This window comes from Palaemon carinicauda, chromosome 9 (genome assembly GCF_036898095.1).
Source record: "Palaemon carinicauda isolate YSFRI2023 chromosome 9, ASM3689809v2, whole genome shotgun sequence".
In the NCBI taxonomy this organism is placed as follows: Eukaryota; Metazoa; Arthropoda; class Malacostraca; order Decapoda; family Palaemonidae; genus Palaemon; species Palaemon carinicauda.
This window is the reverse complement of record NC_090733.1, coordinates 117,758,076-117,783,222: the sequence shown is the minus strand read 5'-3', so window position 1 is coordinate 117,783,222 and position 25,147 is coordinate 117,758,076. Positions and strand designations below refer to the sequence as shown.

Sequence of the window (25,147 nt, the reverse complement as noted above, 5' to 3'; positions counted from 1 at the left end):
AAAACAAACACAATTAAACCAGCTCAATATCAGAAACAATATCCAACAGATTTTATAGATTTGAGAACAAAGCCCTCAGAGTAATATTGGGAGTTAAATGGCAGGACGGGATTAGAAATGAAACTATAAGAGAGATTACATGAGTGCCTTATGTGGATGAGATCGTGGTGTGGGGTAGATGGAGATGATTTGGGCATGCTTTTCGCACTCCCCAAGAGAGATTAGTTCACCAAACTTTCAACTGGGCTCCACAAGGCACTAAAAGAGTTCGAAGACCCAGGCCTACATGGCTGAGGACAATGAAGCGTGAAGTAGATGATGATGAATGGAGAGGTATTGACTTAAAAGCTCAAGATAGAGACGACAGGTGAAATCTAACCGAGGCCCTTTGCGTCAATGGGCGTAGGAGGAGATGATGATATAAGGAATAATATTGAGAAAAACCATACCAATAAAAGATTTACCAAGTAATTATGCACATAGATTGTAACTACTTAACAAGAGTAAAGTTCTGGAACACATCATTACAGTGCTAATAAACTTAAAGTTCAAAACAGAACCACAAAGACATTGCTGGACTGAAACACCAACTTAGCCAGTGAAAGCAGCCCTTCCCTGACATTAATAGACAAAGTATGGTAATTATAATCTTTTCTGAGATAGGCCCCCTCCAAAATAGCAGATCAAGATGGCAAAACACAGGGATGAGATTTGCACTAAAGGAAATTCTGAGATATCCATTTTAAAATCAGTTTCCACTGAACAATAAAGAGTGAAAAGGTAAGAAAATATAAAAAAAATAGAACTGCACCATCAGTGAGAGGTAGGGTTACAAAATAGGAAATGAAAATGTAAAAGAAAGATTAATTAAAGGTATAAGAAAAACTATGAACGAAATATATGTTGTAAGTGTCCGGAATCTGGGATCTACAGTAACACATAGGAGGCACGGAAAGTTGGTCAGCAGACAATCAGCTTTTTTTATTCACGAATGATGGGCTTAAGATCCGCAGCGATCAAGAAAAGGCATATACAAAAGAACGATTTGTGGCAAAACTAATATTAGTGTAGTGTATTTATACTGAATTATTCAATAAGAAAAGTTCATTAAAATTCCTAAAGGAATGGGCTCAGATATACTGGAATATTAACTATACCCCAATCTTACAAAATTTAGAAAAGGCAAATTAAAAGTATCTCAGTGAAATACACTAATACAAACTTATAATACATAAATGAAACTGATAATAATAAAAACATCCTAAATTTTCTTTACATTTCCTGATAACTACAACATTTTCCAAATCCTTTTTAAGTATAGTACAGTTAATAAACAGATAATAACAATTCAATATGAATTTTGTTTCACATACACAAGCCATTATTTCCAAAATACCTTTCTTTGCTATTCTTGGTAGCTCACAACAATTACAGCTTAAACTACACTTTGCTTTAACTATAGTGAGATAATTTTATAGATGGGACTATTTCTCATTACCTGGCAACATCTAATTTTGATGGCTCAATAATATAAAGTTGTTGAATCCAACCAGTTGGGAGGAGGGAATTGCACTTGTAAACTAATTGTTTCTACCAATGAAACAAAGTTTTCATAAAAAATATAAGTTTTTCCTGTAAGCCCATGATTTATAATAAGCTTTTTTCCTGTACCACATGAAGTTTTGAAAGCTTTAATTCTAGTTTAAGGAAAAGAAACCAGTCATCCAGATCTGTAAAAGTGCATGGAAAATACAAAGGTCTCCCTCCAACAGCAGTTGTAATAATTTTTTGTTTTCCAATCCATGAGCTGAGTGAAATTATCACAGAAATGTGGAAAAATAAAAAATGATGTATGGGACTGAATACTATTCTATCCCTTTCTTTATAAAAAACTGAAACATCCAACACTATTTGTGGCTCACGAAAAAGGTATATAACTGTCTTCAAAATGGTTAATATTGTTATGCAAATACTGATCAGTGCTTTACATAAAATATGGGTAACAGCAGTGCAGCTTATCCCCCAAACTATATTGCATTTCATCAACTATACACTGTGTATTAGACCACCTAATTTTTGTACTTTCATCAGAACAACAATGCGAATTGTGAGTCAAGAACCTCAATAAATTCCTGTACATTTCTAGTACAGTATAACTTAATTGTGGACAAGTTGATTTATAATGTATCTATAAACTGAGGCCACAAATTTTGACCAACTGAAAATAAATTAAGTACAAAAGAAAATAACCCTACCACTTGATAAAAATTATACCCCGAGATGATTTTGCATTGGCCATGAAAGACACCAACAAAACCTGAAGGGGAACACCTGCATTACTGCACTACAGAATATACAGAGAAAGTAAAGCAATAGGGTGGCTTTAAATATTCCTTCACCGACATAGGGCAAGAAAAAGGAAACAAATATTTTCAGGAAGAATTATCGAAAAGATCTAGCTTAAATACACCAGCACTGGGGTCTATGAGGCCATTCAGTGCCTAGTGCAGCTTAGATAAAACCCTGTTCCCATTTTGGGTCAAGAATCAGGAGTTTCTATACAGGTTGTCTCCTCCCCTTCTGTATTTTGTCTTGGTCGCCATGCTGGCTGCCAGGGTACAAAAAGATTTCAGGAATAGGACTTCATTGTCAGCTTTTTCCCCATCATGGTCACTTTCTGAGGATGTTACACACAGTCCCTCTGGTCTTCATACAACCAACAAAAACTGATGCTCCTCAGGATTTCAGAAAAAAGAGGACTTAAGCTCATAGATGGAATTCTTCTCTGTGGAAAATTTAAATGAGAAACAAAGAAACACATGTGCATTGCAGGATACTGGATTTGAAGAAAGTGCTTGACTGAATACATAACATCTTTCAAATATTAGTGGTAGCACTGCAAACTGATAAGCAGTCGGTTTTCAAGACTTTAGACATCCTATAGTCAAGTCTGCTGTGGATATCCATAAAGGTGTTTCATGGTGCCTTCAAGGCCGAGGTACTCCTGCAGGTTATGATAGGCTTATAGGCACTCGGCAGTATTATTTCCCTGCGCTTCAAGAAGTTCTACAAGATCCAGGCATGTTTGTCTCAAGTCAACCAACTCTCTTTTGCAGCAGAAGCAATTTTCAAGGAAACTCCAGCTTCTTTCTCACAGGCTTCAGTCATCTAATTTAGTTGAAGGGAGATTTCAACATGAAAAGGTTTTGTATATGGTAATGCTCAACTGCCAAGAATAGGTTTTAGGTGGTGCCATACTTGCAAATGGAAAACCTTCATTAGATCATGTGACTAAGGTGCACCACCTGATTGTTTTTGTCATATCTGGCTCATCTTTTACTATATGTAAAGGTGGTGCTTAAAAGAGGGGAGTGGCATTTAAGGTCCAGGCCTGCTGTAAAATTAGCAGATCTTTGTGAGTTAAGAATTTCATATCCTTTGGACAAAAGCTTGTACCTAAATGATTTGGTTAGGGTTTTGAGAGAAAAACTAACTGGCACTGCAACACGGGCTGTCATCCTCAACATCAATTCTGCTGGAATATACCAAACATTGACTTCCATTTTTTTAGTAACGTAAGCATTAAAACTTTGGCTGGTCCACAAGAGACATGAAACCCTATGCTTGGGTAATATACTTATGTTCTAACCACTGCAAAAATATAAATAGTCAGAAAGAACTAGTATCCAAAATACTCAAAGAAAGAACAAGTACATGAAATACACAGTACTGTCGAGCAATAGAATTCCCCCAGCATTGATGTATCATTTGTTACTTGTCCTATTTGAGATTTGAAGCTATGTACCATGTCCATAAATCTGCATATTTTGAAACGGAACTATTAACTATTGATCAGCTCTAGCTTACCTGGGTCAAAAATGAACATACTGTATTATTCTTTATCACTTTCTTCAAAAACAAACTCCCAGTTTTTTTCATGTTCGCCAATTTCTTTCTCGCCTTCATCCTGGAATATACGAAAAAAGAAAAAAATGTCAACACCAATTCAGTACTTCGGCTTTCCTTGTCTAATGTGAGCTTAAACAATTCAACCATAGCTATAGTGAATACCAGAACTTCTACCTTTTCCATTGATCAAGGATCTAGTTAAGTATTCAAATACTTGACAAATACTACACAAATCTGCTATTTTTGATGAAATATGTAATTATTTTGAATGCATTTTTTCAAATAAACCAACTACTGTATTTATATCCCCCCATTTTGTTTTCGTAGACATACTCCCAAAAAAAGTTCTCTACAGGAGTAGTGAAGTGTCAATAAGTGGATGTCCTATACTGCTCATGTATGCACAGCCCACCTTCATTCCTCAGGTGTCTGCACAAACAAGCATAGTGTCATCCCCCAGACAGTTACCAATTTGGAAAGATTACCTTATTGCTGATACTACATTTATATCTCAATCATGTTTTTCACCATATTATTGCCATATGAAATGAATAATGTAAGTAATGTAATGGGTTTGATAGGGAACTAATATGAATATAGCTCTTCATACACAATCAAAAACGTATCTAACATAGCATCGATTGTAGTGTACAAGTAGACCTGGCAGAAGTGACCTCAAGATTCTAAGGTGATAAACCCAGGTTAAGCCAATGCATACCGTATCGTCCTGTGAAAAGGTGACCTCAAGATTCTAAGGTGATAAACCCAGGTTAAGCCAATGCATACCGTATCGTCCTGTGAAAAGGTGACCTCAAGATTCTAAGGTGCTAAACCCAGGTTAAGCCAATGCATACTGTACAGACCTGGCAGAGGTGACCTCAAGATTCTAAGGTGCCAAACCCAGGTTAAGCCAATGCATACCGTACAGACCTGGCAGAGGTGACCTCAAGATTCTGAGGTGCCAAACCCAGGTTAAGCCAATGCATACCGTATCGTCCTGTGAAAAGGTGACCTCAAGATTCTAAGGTGCCAAACCCAGGTTAAGCCAATGCATACCGTACAGACCTGGCAGAGGTGACCTCAAGATTCTGAGGTGCCAAACCCAGGTTAAGCCAATGCATACCGTATCGTCCTGTGAAAAGGTGACCTCAAGATTCTAAGGTGCCAAACCCAGGTTAAGCCAATGCATACCGTACAGACCTGGCAGAGGTGACCTCAAGATTCTGAGGTGCCAAACCCAGGTTAAGCCAATGCATACCGTATCGTCCTGTGAAAAGGTGACCTCAAGATTCTAAGGTGCCAAACCCAGGTTAAGCCAATGCATACCGTACAGACCTGGCAGAGGTGACCTCAAGATTCTGAGGTGCCAAACCCAGGTTAAGCCAATGCATACCGTATCGTCCTGTGAAAAGGTGACCTCAAGATTCTGAGGTGCCAAACCCAGGTTAAGCCAATGCATACCGTACAGACCTGGCAGAGGTGACCTCAAGATTCTGAGGTGCCAAACCCAGGTTAAGCCAATGCATACCGTACAGACCTGGCAGAGGTGACCTCAAGATTCTGAGGTGCCAAACCCAGGTTAAGCCAATGCATACCGTACAGACCTGGCAGAGGTGACCTCAAGATTCTGAGGTGCCAAACCCAGGTTAAGCCAATGCATACCGTACAGACCTGGCAGAGGTGACCTCAAGATTCTGAGGTGCCAAACCCAGGTTAAGCCAATGCATACCGTATCGTCCTGTGAGAGGTGACCTCAAGATTCTAAGGTGCCAAACCCAGGTTAAGCCAATGCATACCGTACAGACCTGGCAGAGGTGACCTCAAGATTCTAAGGTGCCAAACCCAGGTTAAGCCAATGCATACCGTATCGTCCTGTGAGAGGTGACCTCAAGATTCTAAGGTGCCAAATCCAGGTTAAGCCAATGCATACCGTACAGACCTGGCAGAGGTGACCTCAAGATTCTAAGGTGCCAAACCCAGGTTAAGCCAATGCATACCGTATCGTCCTGTGAGAGGTGACCTCAAGATTCTAAGGTGCCAAACCCAGGTTAAGCCAATGCATACCGTACAGACCTGGCAGAGGTGACCTCAAGATTCTAAGGTGCCAAACCCAGGTTAAGCCAATGCATACCGTATCATCCTGTGAGAGGTGACCTCAAGATTCTAAGGTGCCAAACCCAGGTTAAGCCAATGCATACCGTACAGACCTGGCAGAGGTGACCTCAAGATTCTAAGGTGCCAAACCCAGGTTAAGCCAATGCATACCGTACAGACCTGGCAGAGGTGACCTCAAGATTCTAAGGTGCTAAACCGAGGTAAAACCAATGCATACTGTATAGGTCTACAACTAAACTTATACAGTAAAGATACTAGTAAGCCAAAACTTGTTTATGGATAGGCTATTTTAACATATACCAAAAGAATTAAGAAAAAGTCACTTGACATATATCAAATATATGAGAGAGAGAGAGAGAGAGAGAGAGAGAGAGAGAGAGAGAGAGAGAGAGAGAGAGAGAGAGAGAGTGTCTAACCCCTGCTAACTAGCAGTGGGTTTTTTACCTCGCGTAAAAAGTTTATAGCTAATTTCCTGCTACACCGGAACAATATATCCAGAGTAAAGAGTGAATGGTTTGTATTTGTGTTGGAACAAACAATTTTTCAATACAAGACATTATTCATAAGGATGTTCTGTCCTCCTCCCAGTCCCCCACCCATTGTTGAATCAAAAAAGGGAATGGGGAATGATGAACATCAGATGAGGGTACAGACATGTGTTGAAGAGGCATTCTCTCTTAACAAGTTGGTTCAAATGAGATTATTTACACACAAAAAAAGAGCTTATTATGACTATTGGTTTTGTAAATCTTAAAATCATTTCATAATATAAATTTTAGTTCTTCAAATATATTGAATAAATTAGAAAAACATAAATGATAACAGATTAAGATTCTTTAATTAATTTCAATAATTTGAAATTCATTGTTGGTTTAGATTTAGATAAGTACACTAAATGCAGTATACCCCACTGTGTAGATGCTTATACTATGCATACAATAGTATATGTTATGTGGGTTATCCATCACGTATTTGTAGAGAGAATGAAAAGTGGCCGTCTGCTGAAAAAGGTGAGGAATGCAAGAGTTGAAGGGAGAAGTAAAAGAGGAAGGCCAAGATTTGGGTGGATGGATGAAGTGAAGAAAGTGCTGTATGATAGGAGGATAGATGTGAGAGGGGCAAAAGAGAGTGCTAGAAATAGGAATGAATGGTAAGCGATTGTGACGCAGTTCAGATAGGCTCTGCTGCCTTCTCCGGTCACCTTGATAACCGCTGAGGTAGCAGCAGTGGGGGATTCAGCATATGAAGCTTCATTTGTGGTGGATAACGGGGGAGGGTGGGCTATGGCACTCTATCAGTACCAACCAAGCTCGGCTGAATCCCTCGTCAGGCTGGGAGGAGTGAAGAGAAGAAAAGTCCCCCTTTGTTCTTTTTTTATGTTGGCTATCCCCCAAAATGGGGGAAGTGCCCTGGTAGATAGATATATCTGGAGATCATTTAATTTGACCAGTTAAGGGGAGATAAAACAATTTTGATCGGGCCCTCATTTAAGTATGAAAAATTAAAACAGTTGACTTGTTGGAGTCATCTTCAATTCATTATTTCATATTAAATAGTTCCACTCATTACATTTAAAAAGTTTTATAGATGTCTACTAATCACTAGATGCAGCTTTAGCTATCTTATCAACATCTCTTTACCTTCGTATGAGCAGGGATCCAGCATACAGTATTTCAACATGTATGTCCACTTCATATAATTTGTAAACAAAAAATTTACCAAAACAGACTTACATAACAGCATCAAAAGACTCACTCACAACAGCATTATCAAACAAAAGTTTACAAAGATTTACATGGCAACCTTAAAACATACAAACAGTCACAAAACACACATATAACCACCTTAAAACTCACTTTCAATAGCCAAAACACTCACACAACAGCCTCGAAAGACTCACTCAGAACAGCCCCCAAAGAATCATATAGTAGCTTAAAAAAACACGAACTAAAAACCTACACTAGCCTGAAAAGACTCACACAATAGCCTGAAAAGACTCACTCACAAGAGCTCTAAAAGACTCGCATAGCAGCCTCAAAAGACTCACATGGAAGCCTCAAAAGACTCACATGGAAGCCTCAAAAGACTCTTTCACAACAGCCCCTATAGACTTGTACAGCAGCCTAAAAATAACTCGTTAACAACAGCCATAAAAAACTCGCACAACAGCCTTAAAATACTCGCTCCCAAAAGGCCCCAAAAATATACAAAAGCATCTACACACTTGCACAATAGCCCAAAAAGACTCTCACAATAGCCTCAAAACACTCACCAGACAGCCACAAAAGAATCACTCACAACAGCCCCTCATGACTCACATAGCAGCCTCAAAATACACTCACAAGCGTCCCTAAAGGCTCACAGCAGTCTCAAAACTCACTCATAACAGGCAAAAAAAAAAACACACAACCTAAAAAGAAACACGACAACCTCTAAAGACTTGCTCACAACAGCCCTAAAACCTCACACAAAAGGCTCACAAGACAGCTTCAAAGGACATACTGTACATACATGACACCCTCAAAAGACTCGCACAACAGCCCCTAAAGACTCACACAACAGCCTCAAAAGATTAAACTGACAAAAACCTCAAATGACTCATAACAGCCCCAAAAGACTCTTACAACAGCTTCAAAGCCTCGCTCACAAAAACCTCTAAAGACTCTCATAAAAGCCTCAAAAGACTCCCTCACAACAGCCCCAACAGACTTGCATAACAGCATTAAAAGATTCTTAAAAAAAGCCCCAACAATCAATCACAACAGCCACCAAATACTCACAGCCTCACTCACTTTTAACAGCCCCAAAACCTCACTCAGAATAGACCAAAAAACTCACACGACAGCCTCAAGACTCTCAATTGCCTTAAAAGACTCGCAACAACCTTAAAAGAAACACCAGCATCCCACCTTGTTTCCTGTCTATACCCAAACTACTCTATTTCTATCATGACTTCTACATATATAATTTTTCTAAACCAAAACCCAATCATAAGCCTTTCCAGACAAAAAGAATTATGACCAATAATAATAATACTTCCACTTCATAAAACAACGCAGTATTCATTATTTCTCAGCATAAAAACTACTTTAATCAATGAATAACTCAATGTTTTGACTTACCATCATTCAGCCTATGGTCAGCCTCACACAAATTGCACCTGGGCATATGTTTAATGAAGATACATTGGTCCAAACTTAGAAGCAATGGTTACCTACTGGTGCCACCATTTCTTACGTTACAACGACCTTTTATAATTTTCCTACACTAATAAAATTAAACAACAACAAAAATAATAGGCTGTACTAAAGTTCTCTAAATCAAACTGTAAATATTTAGAAATAAAGACAATCATTCTTGAACATACCTGTACTGATTGCTCCGCTTCGATTTCCTTGCGCTTTACTTCAATATCATTCATTACTAGACTAAGTTCCTTCTTCAAACGCATCTCGTACTCAGCCTGAAAATAAAGATGCTACAAATGAAAATGCATTACACTTGACTATTAATAATTATGAAAAATATTACCAATACAGTATTACTTAAAATAAACAAATACATAAAGATAGGAATTGAAATCAATAGGCTTATGGGAAGGGATTCATTATCACAGGGAGTTATTGTTGCTTCAAAATTGATTATTCAGACATCTACAAACACATTTCTATACTGAACTCTCTTAGGTTGGTCAAAAGGTTTTGCTTTTATACACGGATTAAAATAAAATGAAAAATGGACAGCCAGGTGGGAAAAACCATAGAAAAACATTTAAAGTGCGCCTATTGACGCACAGAGCCTCACTTCTATTACATTAAAAAATTTTCTTTTTAAAGTTTGTAGACATAGGATAGCATATCCATTTTACCTCTAAACAACAACACAATCAGAAGAAATTTTTTCTTTACCAACGGTAGTCAAATGTATAACTGACAATGAGGCATTTGAGAGCAAAATTTTCTAATTTTATGTTGATACCTCTACCAAAATTTGCCCACAATAAGAGGTAAGAACCTGATGAAACCAGCCAGATTAAATCATCAAATGATTTTCTTAGGATGGCTAACTCTTGGGAAAAATTGAAAAATTGGTTGCACTGGAAATACTCTTATTAGTATTCGGTTATTTCAAAAATTTCATAATCCCTGAAGGACTACAAAATTTTATCATATCTTAAAAGGTCACCTTGTAAATGCATCTGAAAATTTAATCAAATTCTGTTCAACTTGTCTTCATGAACCCTACCAACACACAAGAGCACACACAGACATAAGTGAAACTGGAACACTTTCCCCCCTCATTGGTATTAATAAGAATGCTTCAAAATAACATTATTATTATCATCAAAATTATTATTAACCAAGTTACAACCCTAGTTGGAAAAGAAAGATACTATAAGCCCAAGGGCTCTAACAAGAAAAAATAATCCAGTGAAGAAAGGAAATAAATAAACTATATGAAAAAAATTGATATAAAATATCTGAAGATCAGTTACTGTGTATAGATCAGTCATATATAAACGAACAGAAACTCATGTCAGCATGTTCAGCATAAAAATATTCACTGCAAGTTTGAACTTCCGAAGTTCCACTGATTCAACTGCCTGATTAGGAAGATCATTCCACTACCTGGTCACAATGGAATAAAACTTCCAGAATACTGTGTAGTATTGGCCCTTATAATGGAGAAGGCAAGACTGTTAGAACTAACTGTATACCTAATATTATGTACAGGATGGTGCAGGATGTGATGGTCCGAATGCAAAGGATGGTCAGAATTACAAAAAATCTTATGCAAAATGCATAAAGAACTAACTGAATGATGGTATCTTAGATTAATATCAAGATCATGGATATGAAATTTAATAGACTGTAAGTTTTGTCCAACAAATTAAGATGAGAATCAGCAGCTGAAGACCAGACAGGAGAATAATACTGTACTCAAAACAAGGCAGAATGAAAGAATTGAAACATTTCTTCCGAATAGAATGATCACCAAATATTTTAAAAGATTTTCTCATGAAGCCAACTTTTTCTGCAATTGAAGAAACAGACAAAATGCATTCCTCAAAAGTGTATTTGCTATCAAGAATCCCACCTAAAATTTTAAGAGTTGTATCGAGTTAAAGAAACAATCAATACTGAAATCTGGATGTTGAGGAGCCACTGTCCTCAACTTACTTACAATCATAGTTTTGAGTTTAGTAAGAATTCAACTTCATGCCCAATAACTTGCACCATGCACTTATTTTAACTAAATCTCTATTAAGGAATTCAGCAACTCCAGATCTACATTCAGATGGAATTGATGCAAAAAGTGTAGCATCATCGGCATATGCAATGAGCTTGTTTTCTAGACCAAACTTCATATCATATGTATATAGTATGAAAAATAAGGGTCAAGAACACTTCCTAAGAAACACCAGATATCACATTCCTATACTCACTATGGTACCCATCAACAACAAATTAGTATCTCTTAGCCTCGCTTACATCACAGAAACTGATTTACAAAACTTATAAATTCAAAATGTTTGTATAAAGTATGCTGTAAGTAAAGTGTAAATAAAAACACTCCAACCAACTGAAATGGCCCTGGCTGATTCTTTACCATTCATCAGCTATTGCAATTGGGGTTTTGCACACTGTTACCTTTTATTTCAAGCTCTTGTATGTTAGGTTTACAGCAGATTTTAATTGTTCTAATAGAAACTTAGTATTAAATCAGCTTCCCAAACATCCCTTATATGTATTAAGAAAGAGACACAGAGAGAGACTTACCATTTCTTCCCCTTCAAGTACAATTGTGTCTACACCCTCACGAATCATATTAAACTGTTGCCTCATAATCTCTTCTTGTGATGCATGACATGCCTCGTCGTATGAATGTGTGAGGGGATCGCTAGGCCGTATCCCTGAGGGTTCCAACTGAGACATCCGTAAATGTGGAGGGTCAACTATTCCATGACCAACGGTATTTAAATGTTCAAATGAGGTTGGTGTATAGGTCATGAATCCCAATGTATATCCTCCTGGCTGATAGATAACCTGAAAAATCCATAAAATTAAAACAGATACTGGATGTAAATATTTACAAACACAGCTTGACTAAACAGCAATGTACAAATTAATGAATCCTTAAACAGATTTATACTGGGGATTTGGTTTAACTCTCCATAATAATAATTTCACATAATTCATGATTTCAAAAATAATTTTCTTCCCAATTCAATTTTATTCCGTGACAGAAAACTAAATACAGTATCATAAACCACATCCCTGTTCCAATAAGTAGAAGTTATGAGACAGGATCAAGATCAATCTTGAAACAAGAACCCCTTAATGAGCGATAACACAAGATTTTAACAGTCGCAAACAAAACTAGGTGTGTCAAAGGATACCTTCAGACCTGACACTGGTGGTGAAGAGTGGTCAAACAGCATCCTTTCTCGTATTGATAAAAATTGACACTTCATGCTTTCCTTGCCCTCTTCTTAACTTTGTCATTAAGTGAACAACCAAACTTTTAATTTTTTTCCCGTTCTTCCCATCCTTCAATTCAGGTTGATTGCTTGGAAGGTAATTTAACCAGATTAATTCGTGACCAACCAACCAAATTGACAACAAGGTTGAGAAGACAAGAAGCCAATCAAACAAAGTGGAAGGATGAAGGGGAAAAGAAAGGAAACTAGGATGTAACAGGATACTACATGGTTTACTTTATGTATCAAATAACAACTTGAGATAGTTCAAGCATAACAGTGTGTGCCAATTGGAATAATAAAACATATGAAAATACAAGCTGCAAATCAACTGCAATTAAAAGGTTTTTTCCATTTTAGTAAGATACCATGAGTTTATGAAATGGAAAAGTCCTTCCTCCATCTGAAAGTTATAAATTCTGAACATCCATGATCTAAACTACAGTTGAGGACATAAATAATTTCTCAGCGAGCTGAACCCTCCAGTTTTTCCATTTGTTAATATCCTTAGTAACAAAAGCCTAAATTAATTAACAGCGCAATATGACAAATTCGAAGATAATTTGTATTTTTCCTAACCATACAAACCTTAGCTATTTACATTGGGTTTACCTTTTAGCGCAGCTGAAATGATGAGCCAATAGTTTTAACGAGGGTTAATTACCCCCGCGCTAGTTAGCGGGGGGTAGGGGAAGGGTAGCTTGCTACCCCTCCCCCCCCCACACACCGGTGACTTGCTTCACTTTCACTTAGAGGTAGGACTTGACTTGGGGGTCAGGGATGGCGGGCACATATGTGTAAATAGCTAAGGTTTGTATGGTTAGGAAAAATACAAATTATTTTCGAATTTGTCATTTGTTCCGTAACCGAAATACAAACCACGCTATTTACATTGGGTGACTTACCCCTTAGGAAGGGTGCAAAGTCCCCAGCCTTACTGACTTCGGCTTGCCCGGGGGCTCGATCCCTCAGTGAGCAGCACTAGAGAAAGGGAGCCCCTGTACCTCACAAGTTCCTAGCATCGCTAGGAACGAGTGGCCTACATAAGCAGTGTGTGGAGGAGAGTGTGACTCGTCCTATGAAGTTGACCTTGAGACCTTCAGATAGGAATTCTAGGATAGGACGTTCCCAATACCACCTCGTCAGGGTATGGGAGACGCAACAGTATTAAGCTTAATACTAGGAGAACAAAGAAGCATGGGTTACCTGCAGAGGTCGAGGTCAGCTATGCGAGGACCAGGATGCTGCTTCCCCAAGAGAGGGGAGAATGAAGAAAGAAGTAAGGGTCAAACATACTCTTTCATTCACGCAGACTATGACCGGGTAACAACGCCCTCAACATACTGCTACTTGTCCAAAAAGGAGCCTGAGGTTAGACCAGCTGTTGTGCAGCCACCACAGAGCCGATAGAAAACGTATCGAGGCTCCTGTGGGTCACGTCTTGCAGGTAGTGGGCTGTGAAGGTCGTCTGACGCTTCCAGACCCCAGCTTGAAGTACCTGCGTCACAGAGAAGTTTCTTTTGAAGGCCAGGGATGTAGCAATACCCCTGACATCGTGTGCCCTAGGGCGACGTGACGGAGGAGGGTCAGGATTCAAGGCATGGTGGATAACCCTTCGAATCCAAGCCGAGATGGTGTTCCTGGTGACCCTCCTCTTAGTCCTGCCTGTGCTCACAAACAAAGCTCGCACTTGAGGACGGACTGCAGCCGTTCTCTTCAAGTAGTGCCTCAGACACCTCACTGGACATAGTAGCAGCTGGTCTGGGTCGCTTGTTACAGAACGGAGACTCGCGATCCTGAAAGAGTCGAAGCGAGGATCCGGCACCCCAGGATTCTGAGTCTTGGCAACAAACTCAGGGACGAACCTGAACGTTACCTCCCCCCATCCCCTTGAATGGGCGATGTCGTACGACAGACCATGAAGTTCACTAACCCGCTTGGCCGAAGCCAAAGCGAGTAGGAAAGCCGTCTTCCAAGACAGGTGGCGATCGGAGGCCTGGCGTAATGGTTCGAAGGGAGGTCTCTTAAGAGACCTGAGGACTCGAACCACGTTCCAAGGAGGAGGTCTCACTTCCGACTGGGGGCAGGTAAGCTCATAGCTACGTATGAGTAAAGAGAGTTCTAGCGATGAAGAAATATTCACGCCCTTCGTCTGAAGGCCAAGCTTAAGGCTGAGCGATAGCCTTTCACTGCCGAGACAGACAGGCGCATTTCTTCTCGCAGATAAACGAGGAAGTCCGCTATTGCTGGAATAGTGGCATCGAGTGGAGAGATACCCCTTCCACGACACCAGCCACAAAAGACTCTCCACTTTGCTTGGTAGACTCCCTCAGAGGACCTTCGCAGGTGCCAAGACATTCTCTCCGCAACCTGTTGCGAAAAGCCTCTCTCCGCGAGGAGACGCTGGATAGTCTCCAGGCGTGAAGCCGAAGCCAGGCTACGGCCCTGTGAGAGACGCCGGAGTGGGGTTGTCTGAGAAGCTCGTGTCATGGAGGAAGCTCCCTCGGGAGCTCCGTCAGGAACTGCAGAAGGTCCGGAAACCATTCCGCGTGATGCCATAGCGGAGCTACCAGAGTCATCGAACAGTTGACCGATAGTCTGGTCCTGTTGAGCACCCTTCTCATCAGACAGAACGGTGGGAAGGCGTACACGTTGATGTTTTCCCACCGTTGCTGGAAAGCATCTTGCCAGAGTGCCTTGGGGTCCGGGACTGGGGAGCAGTACAGGGGCAGCTTGAAGTTCAAAGGCGTCGCGAACAAGTCCACAGTCAGGGAACCCCACAAAGTCAGGACTTTCTTGGCTATCTGAGGATCCAAAGACCACTCGGTACTCACTATCTGCGAGGCCCTGCTCAAACTGTCGGCGAGCACATTCCTCTTGCCAGGAATGAAGCGAGCTGATAGTGTTATCGAGTGGATTTCGGTCCACTTCAGAGTCTCTACTGCAAGATGGGATAGCTGCTGCGAAAAAGTGCCTCCCTGCTTGTTGATATAAGCCACTACCGTGGTGTTGTCGCTCATCACCACCACGGAGTGACCCGCCAGGGACCGTTGGAACTGCTGAAGAGCCAGAAGGACGGCCTTTAATTCTAGCAGGTTGATGTGTAGGCACTTTTCTGATTCTGACCAAAGGCCTGAGGCCCTCTGGTTCAGAACGTGCGCCCCCCACCCTTCTTTTGACGCGTCCGAAAACAGAGTCAATTCCGGGGGGAGGACGAAAAGACTCACTCCCTTTCGTAGGTTCTCGTCGACCAGCCACCATCGCAAGTCCGTCTGTTCCAGAGACCCCATTGGGAACAGAATGTCCGGGGAATCGGATCCTTGATTCCACCGGGACTTGAGCCGCCATTGAAGGGAAAAGTGCCTCCCTGCTTGTTGATATAAGCCACTACCGTGGTGTTGTCGCTCATCACCACCACGGAGTGACCCGCCAGGGACCGTTGGAACTGCTGAAGAGCCAGAAGGACGGCCTTTAATTCTAGCAGGTTGATGTGTAGGCACTTTTCTGATTCTGACCAAAGGCCTGAGGCCCTCTGGTTCAGAACGTGCGCCCCCCACCCTTCTTTTGACGCGTCCGAAAACAGAGTCAATTCCGGGGGGAGGACGAAAAGACTCACTCCCTTTCGTAGGTTCTCGTCGACCAGCCACCATCGCAAGTCCGTCTGTTCCAGAGACCCCATTGGGATCAGAATGTCCGGGGAATCGGATCCTTGATTCCACCGGGACTTGAGCCGCCATTGAAGGGATCTCATCCTGAGGCGGCTGTTTGGAACCAGACGAGCCAGGGAGGATAGGTGACCTAAGAGACGCAACCACGATTGGGCGGGGAGTTCTTCTCACCTGAGGAAGGGTTCCGCCACCCTCCTCAGCCTTGCTATCCGGTCGTCTGATGGAAAGGCTTTGTGGAGATTGGTGTCTATTAGCATGCCTAGATAAACCAGTCGTTGGGACGGCTGCAGAGAGGACTTCTCGAGGTTTACCACGATCCCCAGATCCTGGCAAAGATTCAGAAGCCTGTCTCGGTGCCGAAGAAGGGTCGACTCCGATTCTGCTAGGATCAGCCAATCGTCCAGATAACAAAGGAGACGAATGCCGTTCCTGTGCGCCCAAGATGAAATCAGGGTGAACACTCTGGTGAACACCTGAGGAGCTGTGGAGAGACCGAAACACAGCACCTTGAACTGGTAGATCTTGTCGTCTAGGCAAAATCTCAGGTACAGTGAACCCTCGCTACTTCGCGGTTCGACCATCGCGGATTCACCACTTCGCGGATTTTTTTCATAACCCATATATATATACATATTGGTAATAACAAAATCAACATACTGTACTGAATAATCAATATAATCGATGCAAAAACTAACCTATACACAGATGTGTACAGTAAATGCGTTTGTATCTTCATTATGATCAGAGAAACGTAAACAAAACATTGGTTGCCATTTTTTATTGTGCTTTTTGGCGTGTTTAGGAAACGCATGATATAAAATCGCCTTTAATATTTGTGCCTGTTTTAGTTTAGGGTACTGTAGTACATGCATTAAGTGTTCTGTACATTAAAGGGTAGTTTGTTAACAGTACTACGTACAAGGGAAGGTTTTAAAAGTCTGAATATACATGTTGAATAAATAGGTAAATATGGTGTCACTACTTCGCGGATTTTCACTTATCGCGGCCGGGTCTGGAACCTATCTACCGCGATAAACGAGGGTTCACTGTACTTCCTGGAAGACGGATGGATTGGGATCTGGAAGTACGCGTCCTTTAGATCCAGTGTGCACATAAGTCTTGTGGTATCACCGCAAGTCTGACCGTGTCTGCTGTCTCCATGCTGAACCGGGTTTGCTTGACAAACCCGTTCAGAGCTGAGAGGTCGATGACAGGTCTCCAGCCTCCAGTAGCCTTCTTTACAAGAAAGAGTCGACTGAAAAAGCCTGGGGAGCCGTCGACGACCTCCTGGAGAGCACCCTTCTCGAGCATGGTCTCGACTTCGGCCTGAAGGGCCAGCCCCTTTGCCGATCCCGTGGCATAGGAGCTCAACGACACTGGATTCGCTGTCAGGGGAGGTTGAGATGTTGTGAACGGGACGCGATAGCCTTGGCCAATCACTGAGACCGTCCAAGCATCGGCCCCGTGTTGCTGCCACCTGCGGACGCAACGCTGAAGGCATCCCCCCACAGGTGGACACGCAGGGGGACTGCCACCCCTAGGGCTTGCGGCCGCGGCCGCCACCCCTAGGAGTCTTGCCTCCCCTGGAGGACTTACCGCCCCTCTTGACCTTGGCTGGAAAGGGCTGGGGCTTAGACACCACCTTCTTAACTGCCGGTGCCTGCTTTGGAGCCTTACGAGGCTGCTGCTGCTGTTGCGGCGGAGCTGGAGGCTTATAGGGCCGAGCTGTAAGGGCCCTATGGAGGAGGGAGTCCGTGCTGGATTTCCTCCACCTCTCAGCCGTTCGCTCCATGTCTTGAGGCTCAAACAGGTTCTCCCCCAGAAGGGAAGCATGTCGGAGCCTACACACATCCACGGCGGGGTCCTTCGGATGGAATCTCTCGAACACAGCATCGCGACGCTTCAACACCGAGTTGGCCCACAGGGTGGTAACCTGGTGCGCCAAAAACTCGATGGAGCGGGTACCCGAGAGTAAGAAGGTCTCCAGGGCCTTCCTATTGGTCTCCTTGGACAAGTCCTCCAAGCGCAATAGGATGCCCAGAGATCCTAGCCAAAAGTCCAGCCACGAAGTGGCCTGCATGGCACACTTAGCGACCTTCTCGTGGCTAAGGATCTCTGCCGCCGAGAACGACACCTGCCGGGCAGAGAGCTTCTCAAGGGGAACTCCCTTCGCCAGCTCCTCCACAGAGTGATGGAGAGGAAGAGCGAGGCTGGACTCACCCAGAATCTCGAAATACCTCCTCTGCTGAAGACGAGGAGGAGGGATGAGCTTGTTCCCGGCAGAGGAACGACTGGAGGAGGCAAGAATCGCGAGCTGAGCGTTGGCCCTAGCTCTGGCACTCTTCAGACCCCAAGACCAGGGCAGAGCCGCACTGGACTTAGGGGCCTTCCGAACGTCAAACACTTCATCTAAGATAGTGTCTTTGCCTTCACGGGGGGCGATGACTGGATCCATAAGCCCGTTAAGTTGCCTTATCAGGCTTAGGACCTGCCAGAAGGCATGTTCGGATTCCTGCTGATCTCCTCCCTGCGGGCTGGCAGCTAAGTCTCCTGTCCCAGGGATCTCTTCCTGGGGTGAAGCGTGGACGTTCCCCCGGGGAGCCGTGGGTTCCTGGCGAATCCTCGAAGATGATTTCGGGACGGTCTTGGAGTCCTTGGATTCCCTCCTGGGAGTGATACAGGATCCCAACAAAGATGTTCGAGGAGCCCCTTCCTCACGAGACGATTCTCCTCCATGAAGCGAAGTCTCCCCCCTTGGTGCCGAGGGGAAGACTACCGCTTCACTGGACTCACCCGAGGACGGAAAGGCCTCGTCCACGGGAGAAGGAGAAAGCACTCGAGCAGGAGAAGGGGGCTTCGCGACAGACCTCTTGGGAACCAACTTCGCCCTGGGGGAAGTCACCACGAAGTCCAATCCTCTCTTTCTCTTCAGCGTAGAAGAGACAGCCGTTGGTTTGTTACCCTGGTCAGCGAGTGCTGGCTTCATAACCCTCACTAACGCCCGCGCCAGGGGACCAAACCAAGTCTGTTGCTCCCAGGACACAGAGTCCGAAATCCTCGCTAAAGGGAAAGGGATCGGGCGATCAATTGGAGTGGACACCACAGTACCTGCCTGAAAAGAAGGTGGGGAAGAATGATGTACTAACCTCTCCTCAGTATTATCCTTGTCCTGCACTACACTCCTGTGTTTGGGTGGAGGCGATCCCGAGCGTTGTCTAGAACACGCGTTCCTGCTGCTACCACTGGCTGCGAAATTCGCCGCGAACGATGGTCGCGCGAGGGCGCAGGTGGATGATCGCGCGGGCGCGCAGGCGAATGATTGCGCGGGCGCGCAGGCGAGTGGGCGCGAGGGTGTACAGGTGAATGAGCGCGTGTCCGAGTCGGCGAACGAAAGCGTTGGCGCGATGGCGAGGAAACGCGCTGCCGCGTGGGTGAGGAAGATCGCTGGCGATGTAGATCAACAGGCGATCGGTGGTGAGCTGGCGAGCGCTGACGCGCAGGTGGGCGATTGCGCGTTGTCGCATGGTGACGCGTTGGCGAGCGATAGCGCGCAGCACGCGCAGGTGAGTGATTGCGCGATGGCGAGCTAGTAGATGGCGAACCATGTCCCTTCAGAACCTCTGGTCGACGAAGCGTTGGAGAACGCGGGCGCGCAGGTTGTAAATCACGCGGGCGATCCGGAGATCGCCGATAAACAGGTGATCGCTGACGCGCAGGAGAACGCTGATGAATAGGCGATACTAAAATCGCCTGTGAGCGCTGGCGAGCAGGTGAACGCTGGCGAGCAGGTGAACGCTGGCGAGCAGGTGATCGCCGGCGCGTAGGTGATCGTTGACGCGTAGGAGAACGCTGATGAATAGGCGATACTAAAACTGCCTGTGCGCGCTGGCGAGCAGGTGAACGCTGGCGAGCAGGTGATCGCTGGCGAGCAGGTGATCGCTGGCGCGTAGGTGATCGCTGGCGAGCAGGAGGGCGACGCGTGAGATCCTGTGAAGGAACAGGTGGTGCGGCGCGTTCACGAACAGGAACAGGAAGATCGCAGGCGCGTGGGCGAACGTGTGCTTTTGACACACGCGCTGGAGAACGCGAATGTAGTTGCGTAGACACAGGATGAGAGAGCTCAGGAGACTGATGGCGCGCAGGGAGTTCAACAGTAACTGCAGGATGGTCAGAGACCACAGGGCGATGATCCTCAAAAGAGCGCTGACGCTCAGAAGAGCGCTGACACTCAGAAGAGCGCTGACGAGGAGGGCGAACATCAGGAGAGCGCCGACGAACAGGAGAGCATTGACGAGCAGGAGAGCGCCGACGAGCAGGAGAGCGCCGACGAGCATGAGAACGCTGACGATCAGGAGAGCGCTGACGAGCAGGAGAGCTCCTGTGCGCTAGCACTGCACTTGGAAGGGAAGAATCCCTTTGCCCCGAAGGGACTGTTGCCCGTCGGGTGACGGGTTTCCCAGAAGGTGAAGATCTAGCAGGAGTTGGAGAACAGTCTGCAGAGATGTCCAGAGGAGCAGGAGCTGTAGGCTGAGTACGACGAGGAGAGTCCCCTTCGGAGGAAGAAGATCCAAAAAGGCGCCTCTTAACCCCCTTATAAGGGGAAGGGAGGCCCTTGCGACGCAGCGGACAGTGAGCCTTACGGCGGAGGCGGCCACGGGGAAGATCATCAGGACCATCAGTCCTCCGAAGGGGAGTCTCAGTCAAAGCACTTCCCTTAGAAGGAAGCTGAACAGCAGAAGAGCCCGTAGGACTCACTTCCCCCTTCGAAGGATGTACGGAAGGGGGAGGAGAGCCATCAGCACCATCATCCTCAACTGCACCTGCAGAGGATTGTCCAGCCACGTCGGAGGCCTCTGCCACCACGACGTCGACAATAGACAGAGGGTCTACCTCTGCTACCGCCAGCGACTGCTTAACGGCGGCCCCCAACGAGACAAGGTCAATCAAGGCGACCCTGGAGGGCAAGCCCTTAAGCCCCAGGGATGCCCAAATCTGTAAGAGATCATCATTAGACAAGGAGTTATCAATGGCCTCCCCCGGAGGAGGAGGGGGAACTGCCCCGCTATGGGAGGCGACGCCCTCTTCCCCCACCCAAGGTCGGGAAACAGAACTAGGGGCTGCGCTACCACTCGGATGACTCTCCTTAGGAGCCGGTCGAGGGGGAGCTTCGGAGGAGGTTTGGGCGGCGAAAGAAGAATCCCGAGAACCTTCCTCCTTCAAGGCAACCCCCGAAGGAGAACGGTCTCTCTTGGACTTCTTCTTACGCCGGCGGCCCAACCTCTCCCACTGGGAGGCAGACCACTCTCTACACTCACAACACGTTTTCCTGGTCACACCGTCGGCCCCGACACTGAGGGCAAAGGGTGTGAGGGTCCGTATCTAAGGCCGACATAAAGGTCCCACAAGGGCGGCCGGCAATACCAGGGCACGTACGCATTGTAATATAATAATGAAAGTCAACTTCAAACCAACACACAAGCTGTAGAAAAGAAAAAGCAGAAAAAAGATTAAAGGCTGTCAACGAGGACGATGAACAGACACGTCTGTTCACCGCCGAGCCAAAAGTGAAAAGTGAAGCAAGTCACCGGTGTGTGGGGGGGAGGAGGGGTAGCAAGCTACCCTTCCCCTACCCCCCGCTAACTAGCGCGGGGGTAATTAACCCTCGTTAACACTATTGGCTCGTCATTTCAGCTGCGCTAAAAGGTAAACCCAATGTAAATAGCGTGGTTTGTATTTCGGTTACGGAACAATTATTCTTTTGCTTTAGCAAATGTAAAATAATAAAAATCTGTATTTGTGCACAAGGCAATTTTGTTATACATTACAAAAAATCTTTCTACTGTATTCATAATTCATAAAAATACACAAGAAAAGATGTGAATCTAAAGAAGAAAACATGACCTATTGGAACAATCCCCTTAATTAAAAACAGCAAATGCATACAAAAAACAAACCCATTAAAAAAATAAGAAAGACATCTCAAACAGAAAAACATTTTGACTGATTACTAATATAAAACTAACTGGTTAATAATACTTACTTGTGGCATAGGTGAAATAGCTGGCACTGGTCTTCTTACAATTGGGGTTGTAATAGGTTCAGTTGTATTACTTGCTGATGACTGAATGGCATTTGCTGGACGTATAACTGCACGAGACATTCTCGAAATGGGACCGAAACGACTGACAAGAGGTGGGTCAAAAGGAATAAAATCATCTTTCCCCTGACCATCTTCTTTCACAGTAACATTAGTGCGATAACCTGTGGCTGGATCATGGCCTTTCACGGCAGACTTTGGAGCAATATAAAAATTTGCCCCTGAAGTCCATATACTATAAGTGGATGTGTACTCTGGCGTCTTACTTGGTTCTTCCCCATTTGCTATTTGAGTTTCTACATTGTGAGTCTCTTCTTTCCCAACAATTGTCTCAAGTTGATTTAAAATAGCTTCCTTTCTTTGATTCAACTCTTCTATGGATTTAGATGCTAAGGACGATGTCATCGAAATAGTTGCTGTTGTAGTCGTAGAGCTTGAAGGTGTAGGATTTACATCAGGCCATGATGATACAACAGCACGAGGACCAGTATTGGCTTGTTTTGCATTAGGCACAGGAATGCAAAACTCGCTGGCATGCCCATGAACATTATACACTGGCGCTGTATTCAAAAGCATGGTTGGATTAGCACCATACATTTCTGGAACAATTGCTGTGGCTTGATTAGGAAAAACAGTAGCTGTGGCGGATGCAACAACGGCTGCTGCCTGTAGTGAAGGAGGAACAGAAGCTGTTTGAGCAAATACAGGGGCCTGTCCAGGAAATGAGCCATAATTATACTCAGCTATTGGAGCATTAAAAATTGGAGTTGGAGCTAACGCTGGCTGCACAATAGCTTGGGTAGGGGTTCCAGCAGAAAGTACTGCCATTGGCTGTGTTCGAGATGGAATGTGCATGAATTTGTGAGGATCAAAAGGCGTATTTGGTGCCGGAATTGCGCCTGCCTGAATTAGATCCTCCACAACAACAGTTTTTGGCTGAGTAACTGAATTCGCTGGAGTGCATTCACCATTCTTAGCTGGTATAGAAGTTTCAACAGCACCCTGCTGGTAAGAACTTTGCTGTGAAGGTGTTGCATGCTGAATCTGCTGATGGTTTGCCTGCTGAACAGAAGGTTGAGGAGCTTTGATGGTAGGAGTTGTAGAAGGTTGAGGAATGCTTTTGCCATGCTTGCGGCTTCTGTTACGATGTTTCTCCAATTCTTCTTCCGAGTGTGCAAAAGTACAGTTATTTCCCCTGGGGCATCCTCCTCTTTGAGTTAAATCTCTACACATACTAGTTTTATATCTAGCATTATGTGGATGATGAGCATCAGGCATCTTGCGATTACCATGGTGTTGAATAAAATTTACAAGTCCCGTGACAACTGCCCTTACAGCTTCCATTGCAGCTGCACAGGGTTCCCAAGCCGGGGGAGGAGCGTCAGGAGATGGATCCAATGCTGCAAGCAATTCTAAATGGGGTCTTTGAGATGAAAGCTGTCCTGGATCTCCCGTTCTTTGAAGAGCAATCACCAGTTCCTTAAATCATAAGAAGACCCAATTATCACAGGAAATAATGTTAAATAAACTAATTAGGTTACAGTACAAATAAACCTAGCAAAATAAATAGAAAGTAACTAAATTTAACCAAGGATATGATGAAACACCTAAAGTATCAAATACATACAATATATACTAGACCAAAAATTTGATAAACCACAGCATATAATTTTGATTCTAAAAAAGTTAACCTATCAAACAGTAAGCACATCAACAAATCCAGTAAAATCTAGATGTTTTAGTTTTTTAATACACATTCGTAAACTGTAATAGAATGCGCTCAATACAATGTTTTCCTTTTTATAAACTGAAAAGAACTGTAAATTACATGCATTATTTATTTGTAAGTTACAATACAACTACAAACTACACTGTAATTGTCATCTTGATATTGCTATCCTTCATATCGATATTTTTTCATGTATAAAAATGTCAGAAGAAAATCACTCTCCATTGTCTATTATACATTGGTTGGGTATGGCTATATAATTCAAAATAATTTTAATACAAATATTATCATTTCAATGAATATTACCTGCTAGTCATTATGGTGTAATCATTGAAGCCAAAAGATTCCTCAAAAAAAAATTACCCCCCCCCCTGTGGTGCTAAGTCCATTCAATAGATGGTACCACAGAAGGAATATATCCATATGCCCAGTTAAAACCAGTACTTAATACAATGTGGACTGACCTCTCCAGCTCAGCTTAACCTATTCAGTATATGAAAATAGTGGTAACTTCGTAGTAACATTTGCAGGAGTAACTGTATAAATTTATCTGGTTTTAATATGGATAATTTCTTCAACAAACATATTGACAGAATAGGTAGAGTTAGTAATGCAAGAAAGTGGCCATTTGGTGGTCACAGGCTGCATGGTTCCTTTGTTATGTATGACCATTTTTACAATTTCCTAATTTCATGAATTTAATGTTTATGATTACCTTAATAAACAAATTATATATATACTTTAATATAAAGATTGTATATACAGTAGAGTTTACCGAAAACAAAAGATTATAAGCCAATCCTTCCCACCATAAGTTTTGCTTATTTTCTTATGTTAATGTAAATAAAGGCCCAAATAGGCTATCATAAGAATGGTAGTTAAGTCTTATAGTTGCCAGACACCCCTTTAACGAAGAATAGTATGGACGTTAAATAATTCCTGAATAAGGGACTAGTACAATTTTGTTAAAAAAAGATGGCGGACTTTTATATTATAGCAGTACTTAAGGATATGTGTAACTTTGAATATGAGCAAACTGGGATGCAAGCATGTAAATTCTAATTAGGTTACAAGCATTCTATTGATCTGCAATAAAAAATTTGTATTGTATGGGCCCTTTCAGTGGGCAAGTGTTAAAGAGGCTATTA

At 43.4% G+C, this 25,147-nt stretch overlaps 1 protein-coding gene across 4 annotated transcripts in view; it reads right to left on the bottom strand.

The window, feature by feature from the left end:
* The window catches only part of LOC137647089 (roquin-1-like), a 91,158-nt gene that overhangs the window by 9,028 nt on the left and 56,983 nt on the right, over window positions 1–25,147 (bottom strand). For 3 of the 4 annotated variants that reach the window (XM_068380309.1, XM_068380307.1, XM_068380310.1), the window contains exons 7-10: window positions 22,214–23,749; window positions 11,805–12,071; window positions 9,392–9,487; window positions 3,868–3,967 (exon numbers count right to left, since the gene is read on the bottom strand). In XM_068380309.1, the coding sequence (XP_068236410.1) occupies window positions 3,893–3,967; window positions 9,392–9,487; window positions 11,805–12,071; window positions 22,214–23,749 (1,974 nt within the window). In that variant the 3' untranslated portion in view covers window positions 3,868–3,892. The remainder of the gene's footprint in view (window positions 1–3,867; window positions 3,968–9,391; window positions 9,488–11,804; window positions 12,072–22,213; window positions 23,750–25,147) is intronic. The other variant, XM_068380311.1, reaches the window with a different exon arrangement.